This window comes from Pelophylax lessonae, assembly GCF_965119305.1.
Source record: "Pelophylax lessonae genome assembly, chromosome: 7".
In the NCBI taxonomy this organism is placed as follows: domain Eukaryota; kingdom Metazoa; phylum Chordata; class Amphibia; order Anura; family Ranidae; genus Pelophylax; species Pelophylax lessonae.
This window is the reverse complement of record NC_138774.1, coordinates 18,273,963-18,296,503: the sequence shown is the minus strand read 5'-3', so window position 1 is coordinate 18,296,503 and position 22,541 is coordinate 18,273,963. Positions and strand designations below refer to the sequence as shown.

Sequence of the window (22,541 nt, the reverse complement as noted above, 5' to 3'; positions counted from 1 at the left end):
GAAGGTCCACCGGACCTTCAGAGCGCATGCACCGCACTCGTCAGCGGCTGCATGCAGTGGTAATGTCTCCTAAACCATGCAGGTTTAGGAGATATTAATTGTACCTACAGGTAAGCCTTATTAAAGGCGTGTCCAACCTGCGGCCCGGAACTGCAGGCAATGCGGCCCACTGCCCCTTGACAATTTTTTTTTTTGCTGGGGACAAAGGAAGTCGAGTCGGGGGCACGGCCATGGCGGCTTCAAACTAACTAGGGAGAGGCTGCCTAGGAGGAAATCATCCACTAGTTGTGTTAAATTAGTGCTGGGGGGGCGGCAGCATGGGATGGACGCAACAGCGTTTTCTTACTTATATACCATAACTATAGTATATATTTTATATGCGGCCCGAGAAAATTTCTCTACACTCAATGTGGCCCAGAGAAGCCAAAAGGTTGGACACCCATGCCTTATTATATTATTATAGGCTTCGCTGTAGTTAAAAGTAAAAAAAAGCGGTATACTACCGCTTTAACCCTGTCCAGGCCACGGTTGCCGCTTACCTCCCGCTGTGCGGCCTGATCTTCTGCGAGCTGTGATGGCCGTATGGCGCCCCTGGCGCCCTGTGCGGCCGCACAGCTCGCACACCCCAAAGGCCGGCCCTGCTAGTCACTGTGGTACCACATTATAAAGAATTAGATAATGTAGATGGAACTATTCCTGTACTGTACAGTCCATACCTACATCACCCTACACTTCCAAATCTTTCTCTGCTATGGATTATTTATTCTTTTAAACAATTATCACTTTTTTTCTTTCCATTCTTCTACAGACTGAGTGGGAAGTAAGTCATAACACGGATCATACATTGCAAGAATTGCAGATTATTTAAGCTAAATGAAAAGAACAGCACACATTCCCGCATGCCAAGTCTCCGATCCCCCCTTGCCTCTCCCTTTCTTCTCTTGCATCACCCCACAGACTGACAAGTATCCGGGCTCCAGCTTATGTGTAGAGTTAAAGCCTCACCAAGACCCAGATGTTTTATCTTACAGCTACCTGGATTTATCAGACAGCCGCTTAGCCTACATCTGAATGTAGATGAAAGTGAGTGTAATTCTTCGAATTTAGTTTTTGAATGCAGTGAGACCCACAGTAGATGGTCCTCCAGGTTCCCAGGATTCATGGGGGGATAGAAATGATGGATGGAAAATAGTTTAGTGAAATTTAAGAGAAAAGGGATTGTAACAATATTAAGGCACTGGATTTATGTCTTGATACATTGTATAGAGCTACTAATGTCACAGCTCTCTCAGAACCCTAAGCCCCTGTTCACACCGGTGGGATTTGTCATGCGATTTGATAGTTCCAAATCGCATGACAAGTCGCACCTCATTGCTGGCAATGGAACCGTTCAAATATGACAGTCACAGCGACATTAAAAAAGGTTCCTGCAGTACTTTTTTTTTTCGATTTCACTGCAACTTACATTGACTTCTGTTAAATGAAGCGGCAGTGAAATCGGATGTACAAATCACACTGATGTGCAGCTTTGAAATAGCACTAAGCCCCGGTTCACACTTGTGCGTGTGCGGGGTTCGCATGTAATATCGGAGCGCACTGCTCCGACATTACATGCGATCGGCTGTGAGGTGCGAGTTTAGCCATACAGTTTGTATGGCTAAATTCGCACCGCAGCCGCACCAAACACGCACAGGACCCTTTTTTCTAGCCGCATCAGGATCGGATTGCACAGCGGTTCACACTTGTGCGATCCGATCCTGTGCGAGCTGCACGATCGCACTGCGATATGCGATCAAACTGGGGGTGTCGTTAAGGCTCGGTTCACATATATGCGATGCGGGAAGGCTGCGAATTCGCAGCCTGTTCCCGCATCGCACACGCACCCCCGGCAGTTCACACTGCCATATGCGATACGCTGGGGGTGTCAATGTAATCTTAACGACACCCCCAGTTTGATCGCATATCGCAGTGCGATCGTGCAGCTCGCACAGGATCGGATCGCACAAGTGTGAACCGCTGTGCGATCCGATCCTGATGCGGCTAGAAAAAAGGGTCCTGTGCGTGTTTGGTGCGGCTGCGGTGCGAATTTAGCCATACAAACTGTATGGCTAAACTCGCACCGCACAGCCGATCGCATGTAATGTCGGAGCAGTGCGCTCCGATATTACATGTGAACCCCGCACACGCACAAGTGTGAACCGGGGCTTAGATTACATTGACACCCCCAGCGTATCGCATATGGCAGTGTGAACTGCCGGGGGTGCGTGTGCGATGCGGGAACAGGCTGCGAATTCGCAGCCTTCCCGCATCGCATATATGTGAACCGAGCCTAAAAGTAGTCTCGCTATAAGTGGCTGATCGCCACCAATTCTAGTAAAAACAAATAAATACAGTTAATAAAAATATCCCAGAATTTGTAAACACTATAACTTTTGCAATATACACTTATTGGGATTTTTTTTTTAATAAAATATGTAGCAGAATACAATTTGCCCTAAATTGAGGAAGAAACTACATTTTTTTTTTTTTTTTTTTTTTTTTTTTATTGGATGTGTTTTATAGCAGAAAGTAGAGAATATTGTTTTTTTTTTTAGTTTTTTTTTTTTAGTTTTTTTTTTTTTTAATTTTCGGCCTTTTTTTGTTTATAGTGCAAAAAATAAAAAAAAACACATAGGTGATCAAATACCAGCAAAAGAAAGCTCTATTTGTGGGGGGAAAAAAAGGACAATATTTTTTTATTTAGGTACAGCATTGCATGACCGCGCAATTTTTAGGTAAAGTAACACAGTGCAATATCTCAAAAAATGGCCTGGTCACGAAGGGGGGGTAAATCTTCCGGAGGCCAAGTGGTTAAATCAAATTATATATTCTATACCAGCCTTTCTCAAAAGTTTTCAACCACTTCTGGACCATCAGATTTTACACCCTTACCAGGCAATTTTTTTGTGATTTGGCACTGCGTTACTTTAACGATCACCTTTACTTTTTGATCACCTGTGCGATTTTTATTTTTTGCGCTATAAACAAAAGAAAGCGACAATTCTGAAAAAAAAACAAACAATATTTTTTACTTTCTGTTATTTAACATTCCCAATTAAAAAAAAAAAATTAAAAATCTAATTTTTTCATCATTTTAGGCCAATTTGTATTCTGTTACATATTTTTGGTAAAAAAAATAATCCCAATAAGAGTATTTTGATTGGTTTGCGCACAAGTTATTGCGTCTACTAACTAGGGGAAAGATTTATGTGATTTTTATTTTTTATTTTTTTTTTTACTAGTAATGGTGGCAATCAGGGATTTTTGGCAGGACTGAGACATTGTGGCGGACAGATCGGACCCCTAACTGACATTTTTGACACTTTTGGGGGGACCAGTGACATTACTACAGTAATCAGTGCTAAACATATGTTCTGTCTTCAAGGGGAATTTTTTAAAAAATAGCAATATTTTTTTACATTTTTTTATATGAAATTCTTAAAACAAAAATGTAAAAATCTAAATTTTTTAACATTTTAGGCCGAATTGTTTTCTGCTACATATTTTTGGTAAAAAAAATCGCAATAAGCAGATTTTGATTGGTTTGCGCAAAAGTTATTGCGTTTACTAACTACGGGAAAGATTTATGTCATTTTTATTGTTTTTTTTTTTAACTAGTAATGGCGGCGATCTTCGATTTTTTTTTTGCGGGACTGCGACATTGCGGCGGACAGATCAGACCCCTGACTGACATTTTTGACACTTTTGGGGGTACATTACTACAGTAATCAGTGCTATACATATGCACTGTTACTGTAAAAATGACACTGGCAGGGAAGGGGTTAACTTTATTAGTGATCAATGGGTTAAGTGTGTCCCTAGGGGCGTGATTCTAACTGTCAAGGGGTGTGGCTTGTGATGTAACCACAGAGACATACGATCCTACATAGCAGGATCGTATGATCTCTGCAGTTACACCAGGGAGAAAGACAGGTGGCTTTGTTTACATTAGCCATCTGCCTTTCTCCCTCTCCAGCGGGAGATCGCGAGTGGCCGGCGGACATCGGAGCTGCCGGTCACTTGCGCGGGGATGTCAGGGAATGAGCGGGGGCGGGACCGGTACGTCACTTTGCCCAGGAGGGGCTGACCGCTGCAGTATATGTACTTGCGGCGGTCGGCAAGTGGTTAAAGACATACTTGGAAAAAAGAAAGCATACCCTTAGGCTGGCCAAACATGATACAATTTTCCCTTAGATTTACCAAAACCAAAACCATATACTATGAGGTCAAACCTAAACACTTTCAATTCGATGCAATCAAGCAGGCCCTTGCACTACATACACTATATTACCAAAAATATTGGGACACTTGCCTTTACACGCACATGAACTTTACTGTAATGGCATCCCAGTCTTAGTCCGTAGGGTTTAATATTGAGTTGGCCCACCCTTTGCAGCTATAATAGCTTCAACTCTTCTGGGAAGGCTGCCCACAAGGTTTAGGAGTGTGTCTATGAGAATGTTTGACCATTCTTCCAGAAGCGCATTTTTGAGGTCAGGCACTGATGTGGAAGCAAAGGCCTGGCTTGTAGTGTTCTGTCGGGTTGAGGTTAGGACGTTCCTTCACCCCAAACTCGCTCATCCATGTCTTTATGGACCTTGCTTTGTGCACAAAATCATTTGGTGAAGGGGGGATTATCAGTATGAGTTATTTTTAGGGGTTGGGCTTGCCCCTGTAGTTCTAGTGAAGAGAACTCTTAACCACTTGCCAACCGCTCACGTTGCTGCTACTGCAGCAGAGCGGCTCGGCTGGATCTGGCAACGTAGACCTACGACGCCAGATACTTCCCTCTCTTGGCTGCGCGCGCCCATCTTCTTGCTTGACTATTTCTGCCTCCTGCAGATCAGCTTCTCTCTTCACTACTACGGGTCCCCTTTCCTTCACCGTGGAAGAGACATGCACTTTTGCCCCTTTTGCTGGCAGGGAGGGTAAAGGATCACACCTGGGAACAACAGGGGCTAACAGCTGCTTCACCAGATCCATGTTGGTCCCCAAGATCAACAAACTTCCTAGAGACTCTGGTAACTTAGGCCACACAATGGCCAGTGTGTCGAAGTTCTGAGGTTTTCCAATCAATGGACCACACGATAACTTGATCTGCAGGTAACCATCACAGAGGTAATCTTCTGTTTGAAGACCCTGGATCTCGATATCTTCCAACTTCCTCAGAGGTATATACGACAAAAACCTTTCATAAAAGTCTCTATTCAGCAAAAGTCACCTGATCACCTGAATCAAGAAGGGCTCTTGTATAAACTCTTGTATAAAACAGGCACTTCAGACAGAGGGCCTACTAACTTGGCAGAAGGTTTGGTGGGAACATTTGAAATGTTAGGCCCATCTGACTGAATTCATATTTCTTTCTTCTTATGGTGCTGAGGATGCTGTTTCCGAGCACTTTTTTGAGGTCAGTAGGCACTCTTCACTGAGATAGCATAAGTGGATACAACCGCAGGTGGTCTCCATTGTTTCCTTGCAGTCTCATTAAAAGTTCTTCTTGAAGGTCGAGTCCTTCTCTCCATCCTTGGGTAACTTCCTTGTGGTCTACGCCAACCTTCTGCCCTTTTCAACGGTCTTGGGCATACTCTCTGGTAATGACCCACATATACACAATTTCGGCAGATGACAGAATTCATAGGCCTCTTGCTAGGCACAACAAATGACGAGTCTGAGGGTATGTTTCCACCCATAACACCCCCTTTGGATGACTCAGTAAGCTTTGTTGCCAACATGGTCACTACTTCTGTCATCTGAGACATTTGTATCTTTAACGCAGTTATTTCAGACTTGATGTCCAACGGCTCTGCTTTTTGACACAACCTAGGGGTGGTGACTGGGACAACTTTTGCAACTTGAATTGGAACACCTGAGTCTGCAAAAACTCAATCTCTGCATCACGATCAGCTGTACTGGCCACTCTGACCCTAACAGCAGATTCCAAACTTTGGCCCTTCTTATTTTCCAGCAGGGCCTGCTCTTCTCTGATGATCTTCATCAGTTTGGAGTAGGTGAGAGAATCACTCAAACCCCGGGCTCGAAGTTGTAGCACAATAGGATCCAGCGACTGGGCTCCTTTCTGCATTTGTCTTATGAGAGCTCTGCTTGCAGCTTTGGGTTCCATTCCACCCTTCATTATGACTTGGTGCAGAATCTGATCTAGCCGCACGACATAGGCTGATAGCTTCCCACCCTCCATTTGGTAAATGTGGTTAAAGAGATAGATTAACTCTGCACCTTCTTCAGTTCTCCCATAAACCTCACAGAGTGCTCCCAAACACTCGGAAGTAGTGCATTTGGGGTTATCCCGTTTCAGGTTCCTGATCACATCCAAAGCTGGAGCCTGCAGTCTTTCAACCACTCTCTGCCTCTTCACTGTGCCAGTCACTTCCCACTCCTCAACTGCTTGAATGGCCTGATCAATCCAGGTATCAAAGTCATGCTCTCCTGAAGGTATGGGGACTTTCCCCGAAATTAACTGTAGCTTGTGATAACCATCATTGACTGGCACTACTGGATTCTGAAGGAGCCCTGTTACCAGTTTTCCAAACTCAGCCACTAGAAGGGAAGAGGAATCTTCAGAGGATGTAGTTGACTTTGCGGTGGTTATCTCTGGGTCGGACATGGTAGATCCTGAGCTCTCTGGCATAGAGCGTGATGAATCAATAAAGCGTTAATATCTGTGGTTAGTTGAAAACTATCCTTCTGCAGAACTGGAGGGACTCCCTTCTTCCATTCTCTCAAGGCAAAGGTACGGTTGGAGCTAGGGTCTGCCTTCACCTCCAGTATATATGCTTTCTGGCCTAGGTCTGAGGCAACCAATGCTTGGTGGATTTGGTCCTCAGTCCATTCTGTGTCAGGGACACTAATCACCACACACAGCTCCATTTTCTTCACTACACCACTTGGCCGTGGACACGGGGTCCATCTCAGTGTCCTTAGGGGTGCTGTCTTGAGAAGTTGATTGCAGAGTAGCTGGAATCCCGGACGAGCCCCCACGTGTAGCGCAACCCCCTCAGGAGCTGCTGAAGTAAAACAGGTCCCTTTCTCCGCCTTTCAACCCCCAAGATCAAGCTCCACCCCTCTGGCACACCTGGTGTTTTTCTGGGTGTATGCGCCTTTAAGAATACCCTATGACACAATGAAGCACCTGTTTAACCGTTTACTGGACAACTAAAGTGTAGCAGTTACAAATCAACACAACAGGAATTAAAGATAAAGAGAACCAAATGGAAATCCTGAATCCTCAACCCAGAGTCGCATAGGATTCAGCATTCAGGATCTAATAAAGCAAACACCAATGTACATATGTGTTATGCTATTATAATTGAGGACTGATGTATCAATAATCTGTCAATAAATCATCCCTCAAATGAATTGTGAGAGTGACCACAGAAATAGTGTTTAACTGTGATAAAGAATAGCACTGCAATGTATCCAACTTATATCAGTGACTCTATTAACCTAATGCTAGGCTATCTATCAGAGTGCACTCTGTATCCTATGGGGGCCCCCTTTACTTTAGATTGCAAGAGTCTCCTAAATGAGCAAGGCCTTGCTAGTCTTCGTCAGCCCAGGGATCATTGGTCATCCAAGGAATAGTATTTGTAATCCACTCTAAAGGTAACGATCAATTGTAATCCACTGTAGAGGTAACAATTCATTGTAATCCACTGTAAGGTAACAATGAACTGTAATTCAAACTATAAGGAAAAATAGGCTTCTGTACTCAGTTAAATAGATGTACCATCTGGGAAAGTTGAGTGTATGAGGTGAGGCCTTATAATCTGCCACTCACTAATCAGCACTACAGTGTACTGTGGCAACCGTGCTATGACCAGTGCAGTTCTCTGTCCAAGCTAAACTGTGTCACAGGCCTTTCCTTGCTTTTTTTCTATCAATTACAGTGTGTGCTGCAATCAGATGTCTCTCACCCAATCTGTCAGTATCCTTGTTCAGCAATCCTCCACACCCAGCCGATTACTCCACTGTGACATCCGCCGCTGTGCGATCACCAGCATCCGCGCTGCTGAAGCCTCATGCACTAGGCTTCAAACACAGTCTGTGTCTCAGCACACCTCTCAGGCTGATCTGTCCTCACTGAGTGCCGGAAGCAGAGAGAGCGACAGCCTGAGTAGCAGGCAAGTCTCTAGCTCTGCTCTCATCCTCCCTTTCCCCCGTTGCATCATGGGATTGTAGTTTCTTCTGCAATCTAAACAACAGTCTGCTTACAGTTCAGAACATAAGCGTATTTTGATTGATTTGCGCAAAAGTTATTGCGTGTATAGATCCTAACACATTACCCAGTCCATACCAGTATAGATCCTAATACATTACCCAGTCCATACCAGTATAGATCCTAACACATTACCCAGTCCATACCAGTATAGATCCTAACATTACCCAGTCCATACCAGTATAGATCCTAACACATTCCCCAGTGTCATGTGACTCGTTAGTGTTACAAGGCCTCAGGTGTGAATGGGGAGCAGGTGTGTTAAATTTGGTGTTATCGCTCTCACTCTCTCATACTGGTCACTGGAAGTTCAACATGGCACCTCATGGCAAAGAACTCTCTGAGGATCTGAAAAAAGAATTGTTGCTCTACATAAAGATGGCCTAGGCTATAAGAAGATTGCCAAGACCCTGAAACTGAGCTGCAGCATGGTGGCCAAGACCATACAGTAGTTTACCAGGACAGGTTCCACTCAGAACAGGCCTTGCCATGGTCAACCAAAGAAGTTGAGTGCACATGTTCAGTGTCATATCCAGAGGTTGTCTTTGGGAAATAGACGTATGAGTGCTGCCAGTATTGCTGCAGAGGTTGAAGGGGTGGGGGGTCAGCCTGTCAGTGATCAGACCATACGCTGCACACTGCTTAAAATTGGTCTGCATGGCTATCTGCAAGGAAGCCTCTTCTAAAGATGATGCACAAGAAAGCCCGCAAACAGTTTGCTGAAGACAAGCAGACTAAGGACATGGATTACTGGAACCATGTCCTGTGGTCTGATGAGACCAAGATTAACGTATTTGGTTCAGATGGTGTCAAGCGTGTGTGGCGGCAACCAGGTGAGGAGTACAAAGACAAGTGTGTCTTGCCTACAGTCAAGCATGGTGGTGGGAGTGTCATGGTCTGGGGCTGCATGAGTGCTGCCGGCATTGGGGAGCTACAGTTCACAGTGCAGGTGCTGTTGGGATTAACAGCTTTGGTGCTCCAGGCTCAGCTGCCCTAGAGACGTAGGTGTGCACAGACTATTGCATTAGGGTGTGCACCCCAAAAGCTCCAACACAGAGCAACAGAGGCAGTGGCTAGGGGTGTACACATACCACAGTTGTAACAAAACTTCAGCTTTAATACTCCCAAAAAATACATCCACTAGATAAAGAAATAAAAGAGTTGACTGTTATGCCCATATACTGTACATCTTTGACCTGCGCTTCAGCACATGTCCGTCATCAAAATGCATGACACGCACTGGGTTAAGGCAACCATGTGAATCCAACCTTATTCTTTTTTGTTAAGTATATTTCTCCTAAGCAGCTAAGTGAGCAACATTTGAGTTACGACTTTGGTAACTCCGAATTTCACGGCAACATCAATTTTGCCTAAATCATACCACTCATCCCTAATTTTATATTTCCTTGATAACCTGGATAGAGAAGCTTCAATCAGCGATACATTGTTCCCCAGGTGACAGCTTCATTTGTGACATTTCCATTAAACTTTGAAGATATTTCATAGGAAATTCCAGAGCCAAAGAAGTGAGAAAAGAAGAAGCGAAGCGAGTCAGTCTGAGAAGACCATTGAAGAAATTCAGACATACGGTAACTTGGTGGAGGAAAGAGAACAAAACCAAGCAACTAGCCAAATAATTTCCTGGTGATACTCAGAGCAAAATGGACCTGTCATTACTAATCACATTAATTAACCACTTTACCACCGGAGGATTTTGCTGTCTTATGTCCAGGCCACTTTTTGAGATTTTGCGATGTGCGAATTTAACTGACAATTGCGCGGTCCTGCGGCGCCGTACCCAAACGAAATTTATGTCCTTTTTTTTTCCACAAACAGAGCTTTCTTTTGGTGGTATTTGATCACCTGTGTGATTTTTACTTTTTGCGCTATAAACAAAAAAATAGCGTTTATTTTGAAAAAATAACAATATTTTTAACATTTTTTTATATGAAATTCCCCCCCAAAAAATGTAAAAATCTAAATTTTTTTTAATTTTTGGCCAATTTGTTTTCTGTCACCTATGTTTGGTAAAAAAAATCACAATAAGCGTATTTTGATTGGTTTGCGCAAAAGTTATTGCATTTACTAACTAAGGGAAAGATTTCTGTCATTTTTGGTGTTTTTTTTTTAACGAGTAATGGCGGCGATCTGCGTTTTTTTTTTTTTTTTGCGGGACTGCGACATTGCGGCGGACAGATCAGACCCTTGACTGACATTTTTGACACTTTTGGGGGTACCAGTGACATTTTTACAGTAATCAGTGCTATAAATATGCACTGTTACTGTAAAAATGAAACTGGCAGGGAAGGGGTTAATTTTATTGGAGAGGGAGGGGTTAATGTATGCCTGGTGCTTACTGACATGTGTGAGTCAGGGACAGATCGCATGTTCAGCTATGCTGAACCCTGCAATCTGTCACTGTTTGTCACTTAGGAGATCCGCCCGCTCTGTTTACACAAGCGGGCGGATCTCCAAACTCGATTCCCCGACGATCGGGGAAGAGCAGCAGCGATCGCCGCCGCTCCTCCCCTGGCCCGACTCCCACTGTGAATGAATACAGCGGGAGCGCACCTCCGGCGGTGCGCGAGTGCCGCCTACAGGGGGAGGAGTCCAGCGACATAGGTCTACGTCGCTGGACGGAATCGAGCCACTTTGCCGCAGTACAGTCAACGTGACTGGTCGGCAAGTGGTTAATGGACTATATCAGTTCTACCAATGGACAGTATTATTTTGAGTGAAAAAGTATCTAGTTCTGGCCAAGATCCATGACCATGTCCAAAGACATGGATGAGCGAGTTTGGGGGTGGAGGAACTGTAGTGGTGTGCCCCTTTATCCAGATGCAGGTGCAAGTCCCTTTAACTCAATTCCCCACAATCCTCTGGGCTCCCAGCATCCCCTGAGTTCCAGGACACGCCCAGGGAGTATAAATGCCAGCTCCGCCCAGCTTCCTGTGCTTAGAGAGATCCTGCCTGATGGGACAGCAGTGACTGGGCAAGTGAGCTGTCCCCAGGTGCTGGGTCCTCATCTGATCAGTCTGGTGTGTGGGCCACCAGCAGTGAGCACAAGAGCACGCAGCATCTATCCAAGCCCCAGTCACTGGAGAGGACTCTGTTACAGTCCATGTGGAGAAGCTGTCCAAGCAGTGGGTTGGTCCTATCTACAGCCCCCAGAGCCTCCTGACCGAAGTCAGCATCAGCAGTGCCAGTGTGAAGTCTGTGCCAGCAAGAAATCCCCTCAGCTCCCAGTCTGCTGAATGAACGATTAATCTCTTGGAACACGTGAGAATCTTCAGCTCTTTATCCTATCAGTAAACTGAACTCGGAGCACTCTGCTGCCATCTAGTGGCCATTCGTAGAACTGCAATAGAATTGTTTTCATATGTTTTATGCCTGTTTCTCCCTTCCTCATATTGCTGTTTTGCACTGCAAACCCCTGTCCACATCTCCTGTGTAATCTATGTTCGACATTGTTAAGTAAAGTAGAAATTGCACATCACCACTGGTCTGATCATTTGGCTGATACCGTTACATAACAGAACTTGACTGGCCTGCACAGAGTCCTGCCCTAAACCTGATAGAACACCTTTGGGATGAATTAGAGCACAGACTGCAAGCCAGGCCTTCTCGTCCAACATCAGTGCATGACCTCACAAATGGGCTTCTGGAAGAATGGTCAAACATTCCCAAAGACACACTCCTAAACCTTGTGGACAGCCTTCCCAGAAGAGTTGAAGCTGTTATAGCTGCAAAGGGTGGGCCAACTCAACATTGAACCCTAAGGACTAAGACTGGGATGCCATTAAAGTTCATGTGGGTGTAAAGGCAGGCGTCCCAATACTTTTGACAATATAGTGTACATGCAGACACACATATGTGTTTGAACTTTAGGGTGCACACTAATGATAAATACCTGTAATAAATAAATATAAAGTCTGCAATGCTGGCAGCAAGCTAGACATCTAGATCATTGGCAGCAGTGTGAATCTCCCATAGTCAGACACACCTCCCTGCAAAGGGCTCCAATCAGCATCATTCACACTCCCTGAGCACCATTGATGATTGGAGCACTGTACAGGGGGCGGGTCAGACCGCTGACATCCAGACCAATGAACTCTGTATAAGAGCAGCAGTCTGGATCTCCAGGGTTCCGTCAGCACAGAGTAGCGTGATACAGTAGTAAAGCACTTTTAACATATTAAAAAAAAAAAAAAAACAGCTCCTACACCTGTATACCCCTTACAGACCAGCACAATTTATATAGTTCTGCTAGAGGGGTCTGTTTATTTTGCAATAACTTTGTCCAAAGTAATACATTTTTCTTTTTTTTTTTCAGGACAAACAATGTCTTTTTTTTATATAGATACTGTCCTACGAACATTATTTTATTTTCTGTGCCATCTATACATGAAAATATGTAAAAAAAAAAAAAAAAATGGACTTAAAAAAGAAAAAGAAAAGCGTTACTTTAAATCAATTTATAATCCGAATTAAATGCTAAGACATCGTATCCCAACTGACTATATAAAAGCAGAAAATACTTTGTGGGGGAGTTTTGAGGTGTCAATACATCGTTCATTATTATTCCATTAAAACATCAATTGTATTTATAATTCATGTAAAATTTCCTGTCATTGTATTACATATAAACCTGGTTAGACATTTACATTGTATTACCACCGCAAATCCAATTACTATCTATCTATCTATCTATCTATCTATCTATCTATCTATCTATCTATCTATCTATCTATCTATCTATCTATCTATCTATCTATCTATCTATCTATCTATCTATCTATCTATCTATCTATCTATCTATCTATCTATCTATCTATCTATCTATCTATCTATCGGCATAACTAGAACCTTTAGGGCCCTGACCAGTGCCCTTCCCGGAGCTCTTTACTCACATCATGAGACCCTTTATTACTGTCCCACAGGGGGGGGGGGGTCACCTTCCTGGTGTCATGGGGTCCCCCCCACAAGGGGGGAAGGCCGCAGCCCAGTCACAAGTGCAACCTTTGTGACCCTGGTAGTTCCGCCACTGGTGTCAGCAGTTTTTTTTATTTTTGTTGTTTGTTTTTTTGTTTTGTTTTTTTTTACCACTTTGTTTTTTAACAATTGTATTTGTTTTTACATATTTTTTAGTCAGTAGTTTTTTTTATTTGTGGTGTTTTTTACTGTACCACTTTTTTTTTTTTTACTGTACCACTTTTTTTTTTTAACAATTTAATTTTTTTATAATATTTTCCAATTTTTTTAGGATCTATCTATCTATCTATCTATCTATCTATCTATCTATCTATCTATCTATCTATCTATCTATCTATCTATCTATCTATCTAGAACCTTCTGGGCCTGGACCAGGGCCCTACCCCTTGATCCCGGAGACCTTTAGTCCAATCATGAGACCCTATAGTATGGTCCCACAGTGGCGTCACCTTCCTGCTGTCAAGGGGTCCCCCCACAGTGGCGGAAGGCCAGAGCCCAGTCACAAGTGCAACCTTTGTGACCCTGGTAGTTCCGCCACTGGTGTCAGTAGTTTTTTTATTTTTGTTGTTTTTATTTCTTTTTTTACCACTTTGTTTTTTAACAATTTTATTTGTTTTTACATATTTTTTAGTCAGTAGTGTTTTTATTTGTGTTGTTTTTTTTTTCTTTTTTTTTTTACCGTACCACTTTGTTTTTTTAACAATTTAATTTTTTTATAATATTTTACATATTTTTTAGGATCTATCTATCTATCTATCTATCTATCTATCTATCTATCTATCTATCTATCTATCTATCTATCTATCTATCTATCTATCTATCTATCTATCTATCTATCTATCTATCTATCTATCTATCTATCTATCGGCATAACTAGAACCTTCTGGACCTGGACCAGGGCCCTACCCCTTGATCCCAGAGCCCTTTACTCCCATCATGAGACCCTTTAGTATGGTCCCACAGTGGGGTCACCTTCCTGCTGCCAAGGGGTCCCCCCACTGTGCGGAGCCCAGTCACAAGTGCAACCTTTGTGACCCTGGTAGTTCCGCCACTGGTGTCAGTAGTTTTTTATTTTTGTTGTTTTTTTTGTTTTGTTTTTTACCACTTTGTTTTTTAAAAAATTTTTTTTTATAATTTTTTACATATTTTTTAGGATCTATCTATCTATCTATCTATCTATCTATCTATCTATCTATCTATCTATCTATCTATCTATCTATCTATCTATCTATCTATCTATCTATCTATCTATCTATCTATCTATCTATCTATCTATGTGGAAGGCTGGAGCCCAGTCACAAGTGCAACCTTTGTGACCCTGGTAGCTCCGCCACTGGTGTCAGTAGTTATATTATTTTTGTTGTTTTTTTGTTTTTTCTACTAATTTTATTTTTTTGAATTTTTTACATATTTTTTAGGACACCCATTGGGGGGGGCTTTGGTGAAATATCAGGGATCTAAGCAGACCCCTGATGTCTCACTTTTGAGACAGAGAAAGGGAATGAGGACAAATGTATTAGTGTCTCTCTCTACAGCCTCAGCTGCACAGAATGAATGAACAGGAATGGTTCTGTACAGAGGCTTTCAGTTCATTCATAAACTGAGGCATAGGAAACACACCTTACTATGCCTCAGCTATGAATAAAAAAAAAACGGAGTTAGTGATTGGTATGGATCACTGACTCTATTCATTAACACAAGTAAGGGGCATTCACTCCTTCCCCGCTCTGACAGATCCTGCAAAGCAGCCGGCGGGAGGTGAAAGGGGAAAGTCTGTCAGTGCTGGGGAGGGGGGGGGGGGGGTGGGGGGCAGGGTCAGGGAAGGACACAGAAGCCCAGGGCAGGAGGACAGCGATAAGGAGGCGGTCGGAGTGGCATGGGGAGGAGCCAATGCCCTCTATTTTCCTCCTGCAGCCGCTGAATGTCTGCGGGAGGGAGAGGAGGAGAAGCGGGCATTCAGCGGCTGCATGGAGGGATCGGTTCCTCTATATGCCGCTGCCCCCCATCGCCCTCCTATCCAGATGTAAGGGGGGCTTTGATGTAAGGGGGGACTCTTAAGGGAACACCTGATATAAGGGGGGACTCTGATGGGGATCCTGAAGTAAGGAGGGACTCTGATAGGGACACCTGATGAAAGGGGGAATTCTGATGGGGACAACTGATGAAAGGGGGGACTCTGATGGAGACAACTGATGAAAGGGGGGACTCTGATGGGGGACAACTGATGAAAGGGGGGACTCTGATGGGGAACCTAACGTAAAGGGGGACTCAGGAACACCTGATGTAAGGGGGGACTCTGATGGGGACACCTGATGAAAGGGGGTATTTTTATGGGGACACCTGATGTAAGGGGACACTCTGATGGGGACACCTGATGTAAGAAGGGACTCTGATGAGGACACCTGATGTAAGAAGGGACTCTGATGGGGACACCTGATGTAAGAAGGGACTCTGATGGGGACACCTGATGTATGAAGAGACTCTGATGGGGACACCTGATGTAAGAAGGGACTCTGATGGGGACACCTGATGTATGAAGAGACTCTGATGGGGACACCTGATGTAAGAAGGGACTCTGATGGGGATCCTGATGTAAGAAGGGACTCTGATGGGGATCCTGATGTAAGAAGGGACTCTGATGGGGACACCTGATGTAAGAAGGGCAGAGATGTATAGTAACGAAGTAGAACTACTTCACTACTGTACTTAAGTACGGAAAGGCGGTATCTGTACTTTCCTAGAGTAGAATTTTTTTCTCCTACTTCTACTTTTACTTCACTACATTTTTTCGATGATTTCGATACTTCTACTCAAGTATTTTTTTTTTTGTGCTGCATAGTTACTCGTTACTTTTAAAAAAATTACCACTGCCAGAACAGTAGATGGCAGGTTACATAAAGCTCAAAAAAATGTGTATAATGTCATTTGTAAATCAGCGCATACGAAAATAAAGGCTGTGTATAATAAAAGCTGCTATACCAAATCTTTCCAATAAAAAGAAAATATGAAACAAACAAATAAATTGTGCTACAGCGCTTAAAGTGCATCAAGAAACTACTAACAAACACAACTTGGCTGTGCGAATAAAGTGCCTGTGCAATCGATATAATATCATCACTGCCCCCAGTGCACTGCCCACACTCCACACAGTATCAAAAATAAAGTGACATGAATGTGCTTAAGCCTAAATGCAGTGAAAATAATTATTCCCACAATGTAACAGTAAATTCAATTCATATAAAATATGACAATAAATCACAATAAAATAAGTTATGAAATAAGTTAGGTCAGGTGCGTGCAACAAGTTGAAGTATGTAAACCTATCTATAATGAAAAGTCCATAAATGAATTCCAGTGTGCAAATCTAAAGTGTCACTTCACTTGTCAGATGCTTCCACCTCCTTCAGTGCTCGAGTGACCGACCAACACACTTAATGGTGGTGGCACTGGCACTGACTGCACTGGTTCAAAAAGCCATATATATTTAATTATTTCAATTCTCAATCACATAGGTCCTCTCCTCATAAGATATTAATAACTTAAGATTAGGTGATGAACTTCTTGGCGGCCCTGGCAGGATGACGGGGACACCTGCCACTTCTGGAGCCGAGCCGCTGTGATTCCCCAACATGTGACAAAGTGACAGCCAGGAGATCTAGTGGCTAGTAGTGCTCAACAATACCGCTTTTATATATAAAAATGAAATACAATATACTGACTCATAATTTAGTAGTAGGTAGCGTGTAGCAGTAGGCAGCACAACTCAATTCAATCAATCCCACAGCCTCGCTCGCGCCGCGGCCCGCGGAATCACTGTCATGATCATGAAGTTAAGACCGCACTGGAGGAGCCATGCTGCCGTCTTCCCGCTCGAGGTCTCTGCCTCTTGACGTGTTGTGTGTCACTCAGACTCCACCCCTTAGGGCCCTTACTGAGAGGAGTTGTGACACGGGCGGCGGGACTCGGAGCATTTTCTTCGTTATCTCATCTTCTTCTCTATGAGGTGAGTGAGGTGGACCGTGGAGAGGGCCTAATCCTTGCCATGGCAAATGTGCCATTTGAAAATCAAATAATCAATATAAAATATTAATATATTATATACACACGGGTCATGGGTGGCTTTTTTGAACCAAGAAGAGTGAGACTGACGGCTATGATGATTATCTGACCATCCATGGTCCATGGACCATAAGTGTTGTGTTGTGGTGGTGCCTGTACTTCCTGCGGCCTGCCTCTGCCGGCTGTGCCTGCACTGCAGTGGCCACTGGCAGTGGCATTTGACTTGAGCAAAGCAAATGAGCACTACTAGTGTGAAGGACAGGTGGTGGAAGCATGTTCTGACAAGTTCTTATAATGAAAATAATATAGAAAGCTTTTTGAACCAGTGCAGTGCCAGTGCTACTAAGGTGAGAGGCAGAGAGAGAGGCTATCCAGTCCACCACTTTACTTGAGCAGATCACAGAAGAAAGGTGGAAGCATCTGACAGCAAGTGACAGCACTTCTTAGATTGCACACTGGAATTCAGTTATGGACTTTTCGTTATAAAGTTTAGTTTACACACTTAAACTTGCACCTAACTTATTCACAATCACAACTTATTTTATTGTGGTATTGTCATATATATTTTATATGAATTAAATTTACATTGTGGGAATAATTTGCACTGCATTTAGCACAGACATGTCACTTTATTTTTGATACGGTGGGCGATGATTTTGAATGCAAGAAGAATATATATATATATATATAATTGCAGGCACTTTATTAGCATTTTTAGCACAGCCACTTTGTTAGTAGTTTTTGATGCATTTTTCACTTTAAGCGTTGTAGGTTTGATGAAGCTGGCCTGGCACATCATCATCAATTGAGCAAATCAAATCAAACCGCGATTAAGAAGACTGCGCATGCTCCTGTTCTGCCTTTTGATCAGCTGAAAAGATGGACGAACCAAAAACACCACCTTCCACCCCTGGCCCTTCAACTTCAAGTGATCTGCCTGGCTGTGGGAGTGAGGAAGCTCAGGAAGGAGACCACCCCTGGCTTTAAAAGGGGAAGGGAGGGACATACTTTATCTGTTTTTTGTTTACAAAAAGTTACAGCCTAAGGAATTGTGATTGTCCTTTAGGTTAATCATTTAAATAAATCATTTGAAATAAAAAACAATATGATGTTCAAACTTTTGACTTCTTTCTTTAATAACTACATAACACAGTACTTGTACTTCTACTTTCAGTACTTGAGTAGAAATTTTTTTTCAAAACTACTGGTACTTTTTACTTTTAGTACTTAAGTAGCAAATTTTTTGAAAAAACTACTTGCAATACTTAAGTAAAAAAAATGTTGAATACTTTAGTACTTCTACTTAAGTAACTTTTTCTGCGAGCACTTCCACTTCTACTCAAGTCACTTTTTGATCGAGCACTTGTACTTTTACTCAAGTAGAAATTTTGAATACTTTATACAAGTCTGAAGAAGGGACTCTGATGGGGACACCTGATGTAAGAAGGGACTCTGATGGGGACACCTGATGTAAGGGGAGCTTTGATGGGGATACCTTATATAAGAGGGGACTCTGATGGGACACCTGATGTAAGGGGAGCTTTTATGGGGATCTGATGCATGGGGGGACTCTGATGGGGACACCTGATGTAAGGGGGTGCTTCAATGGGGTCCCTGATATAAGGGGAGGGGGCTGTGCTTGGGACACCTGGTGTAAGGGGGCACTGATGGGGATAACTGATGTAATGGGGTGCTTTGATGCGGGCCCTGATATAAGGGGAGGGGGCTTTGATTGGGGCACTGATGTAAGGGGGACTCTCATGATACCTGATGTATAGGGGGACTGTGATGGAGACCTTATGTAAGGGGGGACCCTGATGAGAAAGATGCAAACTGAATTTTTTTAAATGGCTCAAGTTTATTTAGAATTTATTTGCTTTGTTCTATCTCTGTCACTCTGATTCATGCAATGCTGATTGCAAAAAAAAAAAAATAAATAAATAAATATTAAATAAATAAATAAAAAATAAAAAAAGCTCCAAGTGTCCGTCTGTCTGTCTGAGTTATCTGTGTATGGTATGAAGTTTGCAGTGCACTGGGTACTTTTTACTACTGAAGAAGAATACACGCCTAGTAAAAAAAAAAAGAAAAAAAAAATGTAAGGAAGGATTGGTATGGGAGATCATTAAGTCACTGAAATATAATTCCCCTTCTGTGGTCCTACAGCAGCAGACTCCGTCTTACACAACTCCCTCTCCAGCTCTCTGCCTTACTCACTGTCCCTATAGCAACTGCCAGCATGAAGACTATGCTAGAAGAGTCAGGACTTCCAGAAGTAAGGAAATTATAAATATATAAATATATATATATATATATATGTGTGTATATATATATATATATATATATATATATTTTATTATATATATATATATATATATATATATATATATATATATGTATTTTTTTTTCTATATTTAAATCTATATCTCTATTTTTTTCCCCCCCATTAAGGCAGAAATATCAAAACCAAAAAAGTGGAATTCCAAAAAATGGGCAATTTTGGCGATATCCACCTGCGTTATTGCGGTAATATCTCTAACGCTGCTTTTCTTTGTGAAAGAATTCTGGAAACAGCATCCAGAGAAGGTAAGTCACCTCCCAATGGCGCCTTAGCATCTAATAGTCTTTTTTTTTTTTAATAACAGTGAAAACATTTTTATTTATTTATTTAGTGATCAGATTGCTATGGTTCACAAACTGGGTCAAGGGGAATTTTTTTTTTTTTTTTAATTACTCACTACCACCTATGGATTTTAATAGTAAGGTATGAGCAATAAAAAAATAAAAAAAGTTTGAATCTAGTTTTTTTTTTAAATAGTGAAATTATAAAGTTTGGAATCTGGTTTAGTTTTTTTTTTTTAATAGTGAAATTATATTTATTTCTATATTTATTGATCAGATTGCTATGGTTCACACACTTGCAAACTGGGTCAAGGGGAATTTTTTTTTGTATTTTAATTACTCACTACCACCTATGGATTTTAAAAGTAAGGTATGAGCAATCAAAAAAAAAAAAAAAGTTTGAATCTAGTTTTTTTTTTTTAAATAGTGAAATTATATTTATTTATATATTTATTGATCAGATTGCTATGGTTCACACACTTGCAAACTGGGTCAAGGGGAATTTTTTTTTGTTTTTTAATTACTCACTACCACCTATGTATTTTAATAGTAAGGTATGAGCAATCAAAAAAAAAAAAAGTTTGGAATCTGGTTTAGTTTTTTTTTTAAATAGTGAAATTATATTTATTTATATATTTATTGACCAGATTGCTATGGCTCACACACTTGCAAACTGAGTCAAGGGGATTTTTTTTGTTTTTTAATTACTCACCAGCACCTATACATTTTAATGGTAAGGTATGAGCAATCAAAAAAAAAGTTCGGAATCTGGTTTAGTTTTTTTTTTTTTTTTAAATGGTGAAATTATATTTATTTATATATTTATTGACCAGATTGCTATGGCTCACACACTTGCAAACTGGGTCAAGGGGAATTTGTTATTTTTTTTAATTACTCACCAGCACCTATGGATTTTAATGGTAAGGTATGAGCAATAAAAAAAAAAAAAAAAAAAAAAAATTGGAATCTGGTTTAGTCTATTTATTTTTTTTTTTAATTACTCACTACCACCTATGGATTTTAATGGTAAGGTATGAGCAATAAAAAAAAAAAAAAAGTTCGGAATCTAGTTTAGTTTTTTTTTTTTTTAAGTAGTGAAATTATATTTATTTATATAATTAGTGATCAGATTGCTATGGTTCACACACTTGCAAACTGGATCAAGGGGAATTTTTTATTTTATTTTAATTACTCACCACCACCTATGAATTTTAATGGTAAGGCGTGAGCGATCAAAAAAAAAAAAAGTTCGGAATCTGGTTTCGTTTTTTTTTTTTTAAATAGTGAAATTATATTCATTTATATATTTATTGACCAGATTGCTATGGTTAACACACTTGCAAACTGGGTCAAGGGGAATTTTCTTTTTTTTTTTTTTTTTTAATTACTCACCACCACCTATGGATTTTATTTGATAAGGTATGAGCAATCAAAAAAAAAAAAAAAAAAAGTTTGGAATCTGGTTTGCTAGCGAACGCAAGAGGGTGGAGTCAGCCATCACCGAGTTTCCCTCCAAGAAATATCGGAACATGGTAACGTTATTTTTTTCATTGAACTTTGCTTGTGTCAAGAAGTGAAAGAATTCTGGAAACAGCACCCAGAGAAGGTAAGTCACGTCCCATGGCGCCTTAGCATCTAATATTCTTTTTTTTTTTTTTTTTTTTTTTTTAATAACAACAGTGAAATCATATTTATTTATATATTTAGTGATCAGATTGCTATGGTCCACACACTTGCAAATTGGGTCAAGGGGAATTTTTTTGTTTTTTATTAAATTACTCACCACCACCTCTGGATTTTAATGGTAAGGTGTGAGCAATCAAAAAAAAAAAAAAAAAAAGTTCGGAATCTGGTTTAGGTTTTTTTTTTTTTTTTTTTTTTATTAAATAGTGAAATTATACTTATTTATATATTTAGTGCACAGATTGCTATGGTTCACACACTTGCAAACTGGGTCAAGGGGATTTTTTTTTTAATTACTCCACCTCTGGATTTTAATGGTAAGGTATGAGGAATCAAAAAAAATAATCTAAAAATCTGAATCTGGTTTGCTAGCAAACGCATAAGGGCGGAGTCAGCCATCATTGAGTTTCCCTCCAAGAAATTTCGGAAATTGGTAACATTATTTTTTCCTTTAACTTTTCTTGCGTCACTGAGTTGAATGCTGGTCCAGGAAGCTAATATAGACCTGCTACCCTGTATATAGTGTACAATAAGGGGTATAGTTATAAAGCAGTGAATGTGACATTGACTGTGGGTGTATCTTACCGGGGAATGTGTTTTAAAATGAGTATATTTATATATTGTAGTATATAGTATATTAGTATAGTATTTAGTATTATTATGTTGTATATATTGTTGCTGGATGCGAGGGTCTATTGATGCTGGCTGTTGGGAGTCTATTGTTGCTGGAGGCAGGGGGGGTCAATTGTTGTGGGGGGGGGGGTCTGTTGTTGTGGATGGATCTATTGTTGCTGCTGGGGAAATTTATTGCTAAAGGGGATCTAGTGTTGAGGGAGGGGTTTATTATTTCTGGCTGCTGGAGGGTCTATTGATGCTGGCTGTTGGGAGTCTATTAGCGCTGGGGAGTCTATTG

At 41.4% G+C, this 22,541-nt stretch overlaps 1 protein-coding gene across 1 annotated transcript in view; it reads left to right on the top strand.

Annotated features, from left to right (window-relative positions):
• The first annotated feature begins 19,492 nt into the window (after positions 1-19,492).
• Positions 19,493-22,541, top strand: part of TNMD (tenomodulin) — a 221,166-nt gene continuing 218,117 nt past the window's right edge. Inside the window, exons 1-2 of the mRNA XM_082264303.1 lie at positions 19,493-19,598; positions 19,775-19,909. Coding sequence (XP_082120429.1) covers positions 19,563-19,598; positions 19,775-19,909 — 171 coding nt within the window. The 5' untranslated portion in view covers positions 19,493-19,562. The remainder of the gene's footprint in view (positions 19,599-19,774; positions 19,910-22,541) is intronic.